Genomic DNA, 6,027 nt, shown 5'->3' with positions numbered 1-6,027 from the left:
AGAAGGAATTGACGTGGCGTGTCATCTAACGATAAGTTTCTCAAGCTTCTTGTACTGCGATATGGAATGAGAAAATTCATGAACAACAAGACCGCGAAGGCGTTCTCTGTGGCGTTCCAGTAGTTCACGCAACATCCACTACGAGGCTACAACACCACCACTTTCGCATCTGACGAATTTTTTTTTTCATGACTTTACGAACCCGCTCACTCTCCCCACCCATTCCTATCATTCTCGCGTCCTGCCTACTCGTTTTTTTCTCTCGATCGGCGTTTCAACGAGATTCGGCGGCGTCGTCAACCAACGAGCCCCAAGCAAGGCATTATACGTGTGCTCTCTTTTCTCTCCGCGCGCGATCTCATATCGCGCTATCCCGCCCGTCGGCCTTTCGGCCCGACTGCATTTATACTTCGTACCACTATTCCGAGTGCTGAATTATCTGGCATCCGGACGTCGACCATTTATTTTCCGCTCGACAAATCGACACAACAGACACGACGACGACGATTTTAATTCGAAGAAAATCGATAAACGACGAAATATTGCCGCAACTCCTATGCGCGTTGCCGTCATATTAGAATACCTCTGGACGCTACCCATTATTACAAGCGATCAATTCAGTAGTTTCAAAAAGCCAACGAATTTATTCTACGTAACCGGTCAAGCGATTTATCATTTTTCATGCTGAATAAGTGTCATATCACCGGAAAAACGCCGCACTCATATAACTCGTATGCCTATATGAAGGTGATCGGATAAATTTTTATATTATTCGTTTCGCACATCTTAGTTTGTTCGAGGACTCGTAAGGCTGAAAGGCCGAATATTGAAAGTGACCGAAAATGAATAAGGTAAGCGTTGGCTCTTGTACTGTTCGTTTTTTTTTTAATATTATGTCTTTATTCATATTCCTTTCATACTATCATTGACACTTGAATAAAATAATGATGATGATCAAATTTGAAAACTCTAAAATGAAGAAACATGATCATTTTATGAATATTTCTTGGCCAGATGTCTCGTTACCCCTCGGACTGCAAAGTCTACGTGGGTGATTTGGGAAGTAATGCAACAAAACAGGAACTCGAAGATGCTTTTTCGTACTACGGCTCTCTGAGAAACGTCTGGGTGGCTAGAAATCCACCTGGTTTTGCTTTCGTTGAATTTGAGGATGCCAGGGATGCGGAAGACGCTATCAGAGGTCTCGATGGTCGTACCATATGTGGCCGACAAGCACGCGTCGAATTGTCAAATGGAAAGCGCCTCAGAGACAGAGGATCGTCTCGACGCGCAGCCGGACGTCCTTTCCATCCGGAGGATCGTTGCTATGAGTGTGGCGAGCGTGGACACTATGCCAGAGATTGTCCAAGGCACAGAAGTGGTCGCAAGCGCAGGTACGTTGCACTCGTTTTATTGTGTTCCTCCTTGTTCAAAAATCATTGATATTACTGTCATTATCATCGTTGGCACCATTTTTTCTACACACAATTATATCAACGGGAAGCTCGTGAGCAGTATACCGGGACAAATAAAGTTCTACGAGTTTGCTAGCACTTTGGCTTGCCCTTAAAATCATTCATTATTCTCCTACTAATTTTCAAGGACAAACAGGTTGTCTCTGGGGGGTAACAGAATTCTGTGAAATTTTCGAGTTATCGGAGCTTTTCAAAGCAGCCAAGATTCTTCCGTAGAACGTTTCCATTAGTCGTAATAAAAGGATTGAGAAAATGAAAAGCTAAACAAAGTTTTTGTCATTATCAGTAGCAGAGTTTTTCACACATTTCTATTATTCATGACTTCCAAGTTGGAATTAATTTTTTCAAGCATACGTTTTTCCATAGATGACTTCATAATTGCACGTAAATGCACGAATTATTGAGTAAGAAGGTCAGAATCGTATTTCTACGAAAATTTTTGCAAAAGGCACGAGTGAATACATTTGCATCTGGAAATGACAGAGACTTAAGGTGATCTTTCAGTTGTTTGAATGTAAGAGAAATAGCTGAGAAGTGCTTACACAGCTTACTTCAACATCTTTAAGTTTTCAAGAAAAAAAAATTACACTTCGTTTTGTGATAAAGTGAGAATACTGTATAACTTATAATTCCCTTCTAATATCAAGCTACTCGGAATAAAGTATGCAACAGGACTTTACCATCCGAACAACTGATAAATCCCTTTAATAAAATACTGTTTAGCCATAGTTTTTCCATAGTCACTCGTATTCATAGGAAGCTTCGATAATTTGAAACTTTCATGAGAAAAGAATACGGGGCGGGGGGGAATAACTTGAAATAAATATAGATACGCAGGATGATCGGCAACACGGTAAGTCAGGGTATTTTCAGAGCGTCGAATAAAGTTGGATGAAAAAGGATTGAGGTGTTTCTAATTTTCGAAAATGGCATAGAATTGAATGAATTTGTTTAAAATTTCAGTATTTTTTCATATTCGTTTAATGTTGTAATACGAGCATCACTGGAATTGGCATTTGTTTATTCGGTAATGACTTTTGGTTGAAAAAAAAGTGGTACTAAAAGACTGGAACATTGTATGTCAGCTCGGCACATTATCGGTATACAAAACTTCTGTACTTAAATTATGTGCCAACACGTCCGATGAAAATAGCTAGTAAAATAAGTAAGACGGAGGAAAAACGAGTGGAGATTAGACGATTGAACGAAAAAAGTCAATCGGGCAAAAATATTGAAAAAAAAAAAAAAAAAAAACAAACAAACACGTTGAGAGTACATTGCCAATGTAATCCTGCCAATTATTTATAGGAGATGGGGCTGAACAGACATAGACACACGTGAAATGTGTGTTTCTACCAGTCGCTACTGAGATACTCGCGAGATTCGTCCTGGGTTCACTTCGCGACACACAGACATTGCATAGTTACAGCGTAGAGCACCCACCTACTTCGGGTTTCCCACTGCACTATGCTGCGAATGAACGAGAAAAGTGAGAGAGCGAGAAAAGCGAAACGGCACATCGAAACTACACGCGTCTAGAGTCGTCGTCACTCATCAACGCACTCGCTCCGATCTTCTACCGACAGATACAGTGCGTGTGTCTCCTGTCTCTCTCCCTCTCTTTCTCTCTTTCTCTCTCGTGCCCTCGACAAGTATTTAAAAAAAAAAATGAAATCGACGCAAGTTGTTTCCGATACGAAAATTTGATGATTTAAAAATCGGAAGTGACCATACGACAGGGAGAATGAGAGAGAAGGAGAGAATTAGGATGACACGAGGACGGAGCGACACCTCTCTCTCTCCGAGTCTCCTTCGTTCGGCTCACCTCCTTGGTCTCTCCTCCGTTGTCACAGTGAGAAAGTGAGAGAGCCTGCCAGATACGGCGTGAATATGTGTCATCTCTGTAGCGAATCGTCGCACGTTCGAAACTTCGACCGTTCCACGCTCATCCAAATATTGGCGCGCTATTACATCCAACTCGCGACGAGTGTGTTCGACCGCTCTCCCCATTCTGGCATAGCCATCTCCTCGTGTACCTACTTGTGCTACATGCGTGAGCTACGATATCCAACCGATAACAACCATGGTATATAATTAAATAAATGATAATCTCAACAACAATCAGTAAAACCAAAAAAATCAAATGAAAGAAGCAAATAAAACAAACGATCCAACTTTCTAGATACGAAGAAAAATATATATTCAAACAGGTTCCATGTTCCATGAAATAGGTGACAACATTGCATTCAATTTTCCTATTGATTTTTCAAACGACCAAGATGCCGAGCATTATTTATCAAGCACCCTTTATAGTCTTTACATCAAATATTAATCGTAGGGCTCTCACTCACTCTCTCTCTCTCTCTCTCTCTCTTTCTCCTATATTTATTCTTCTGTCAACCATACTCTAACAGGTTTTTGGTTTACTATCGTATATATGTTTATTGTCTTCTCAGGGTGATTTATTAAAAAAATGTACTTGTTGTTATTTTTTGAGTTACCGATCGCTTACGAGCGGTCCGAGTTTAGTCAAATTTCTTTGTCAGGCATCGAACGTGTTTTGTGGCGTGTCTAACAACGTTAATAATTCCTAGGTCCCGTACGAGGTCCAGGTCCCGTTCTCGCTCACGCTCCCGTAGCAAGCGTTCCCGCACTCGCTCTTCCTCACGCAGCCGATCACGCAGCAGGAGTGGCCCCAACGTCAGAGACAAATCTCGCAGCAGCAAGGGACGATCCGACTCAAAGGACCGGAGTCCGCCACGTCGCTCCAAATCTCGTTCCATCTCGCGCACCCGTAGCAGGTAAAATGGTAAATCCTCTTAGCATATAGTAATTTTTGTATCAAAATGGCAATGAAACAAAAAAAGTCATTAAAGGGTTCATCAAACTTATCATCGCAACTCCGGTATTTGTAGATAACTCGACTATGTCTGCTGCCCACTGTTTCCTATTTCCTGCAGTATTCATGCTCAAAATTATAAGAATATTCTCAAGGGAAATCTCAAAACAAATGTAAACGTGAAGTTTAAAAGCACATTTTTGCTGCATCTACTGCTTTCAATATTTATCGTGAAAAACTCGAAGACTAGTGAACGAATTCTATTTTTTTCTTTCAAGCAATTTGTCATCAAATTTTTTGTTTCAAGCACAACGAATAGTTCCAGAGATATGAGTTCTGCCCTATTGAAGTAGCTGAGTAAAATGGGTTTAGCGAACTCGTGAAAAGTATTTATGCCCAGTTGAAAAAAAAATTGCATTCCCTGGCGCATGACATACTGCCCTTAATCGTTTAACAATAATTCTATTTTACACGATGCCCCTTATCCATTCTGGTCTCCATTCGGATTTTCATTATTTTTTTTACATTTATCGTTTGTACAGAAAAAATGTGAACGGTGATTACAATGGACTTTCTTCGCGTCACGACTAAATACGAGACTACAAGAGGCGCAACCGTTCGTCCTGCTGCTGTTGTCGCATCTACCATTTACTACTATTACTACTACTTCATTATTTTCCAATTTACCGTGTTGTTTCTTTTTTCAAATGATGATAAAATTCAATCTTTCCGTCAACGATATCGTAACGAATGATAATTAAGGATGTAATGACAGTGCAAAAAATCTTTGTATCGTAAGTTTTTTTTTTCATCTTCCGTTGGAGACTCAAAGATTCTCTTAGTTGTATACATGTTGTAACAATTACACAAGCGATTATTCAATAAATAAATAATCAATCGCAATCCACTGCACAGGATGAATTCTTTCAAATCTCACCGAACTACTTCCGAAGTGAATCAAAAAAATTGATCCCATCCTTTCGATTCAATTAAGGGTATACACGTGCGTCGTACTAATCAGTTGATAGTCTCATATTTTTTTAAAAGAATTACCCCGGCCATTCATATATAGCACGATATTAGTAAAAAAAGCTTCATCTTAATTTTTGAATCGTAAATAAATTCAAGTTGAGTTCATTGCAGAACATACTTCATTCAGAGTCTTTCACATGATTCGGTAGTACATTACGAAAAAGCAACGTTTGACAACGCAGTCAGTTGACAGATTGGATCAGAGATAACCATAAAAAGTACGCTGTCACTTCCATTGACTATATAAGTTGCGCTATATATAACGAGTGACGTATAAGCCTCCAAATTTCAAGATTCTGTAACCATTTGTCGTCTTCAACTCGATATTTTTTATTTAGATCGCCGTTGGCCCCCCCTTTTTTAACGTACTATTAGATTCCGCGTGATTCAATTGATATAAGTAATGTTTTTAATCTTCGACATCTAATTTAGAAATATATCAAATTTTGAGTTGAAGATGGTTGAAGGGACCAGCAAGTCTGTGGCCATAAACGACACGTTCATTTCTGTACTCTTCGACTGTTAATATTTCTACCAAACAGTCGATAAGGGGTCTTGAATTTCACAGGCATAGAAAAGAAAACTTGGATTGTAAGACATAAAAAAATTAGAATGCTATCTAAAAACAGCCTTCGCACCTGAACACCCGTAACAGAAGAGAACGTTGAAAACACATTCAAT

At 39.6% G+C, this 6,027-nt stretch overlaps 1 protein-coding gene across 3 annotated transcripts; it reads left to right on the top strand.

Moving 5' to 3' along the window:
* Positions 1-233: 233 nt before the first annotated feature.
* On the top strand, positions 234-5,217 carry LOC122412797 (serine/arginine-rich splicing factor 7-like). 3 transcript variants are annotated; one of them, XR_006261427.1, is made up of 4 exons: positions 234-851; positions 1,015-1,394; positions 2,784-3,561; positions 4,070-4,276. XR_006261427.1 is itself a non-coding variant. In XM_043422664.1 (4 exons), exons 1-3 carry the CDS (start codon positions 843-845, stop codon positions 4,278-4,280), a joined length of 600 nt encoding a protein of 199 aa, XP_043278599.1. In that variant the 5' UTR covers positions 239-842; the 3' UTR covers positions 4,281-4,284; positions 4,857-5,217. The 3 variants fall into 3 exon arrangements, 2 of the variants coding, with proteins under 2 accessions (XP_043278599.1, XP_043278598.1); XM_043422664.1 differs by lacking the exon at positions 2,784-3,561 and adding an exon at positions 4,857-5,217 and having other exon boundaries at positions 239-851; positions 4,070-4,284; XM_043422663.1 differs by lacking the exon at positions 2,784-3,561 and adding an exon at positions 4,857-5,217 and having other exon boundaries at positions 242-851.
* The last annotated feature ends 810 nt before the right edge of the window (positions 5,218-6,027 follow it).

The sequence above is a fragment of the Venturia canescens genome, chromosome 6 (genome assembly GCF_019457755.1).
Source record: "Venturia canescens isolate UGA chromosome 6, ASM1945775v1, whole genome shotgun sequence".
Taxonomy (NCBI): domain Eukaryota; kingdom Metazoa; phylum Arthropoda; class Insecta; order Hymenoptera; family Ichneumonidae; genus Venturia; species Venturia canescens.
Note: the sequence above shows the minus strand (reverse complement) of the source record. Positions and strands in the feature narration are given on the sequence as shown.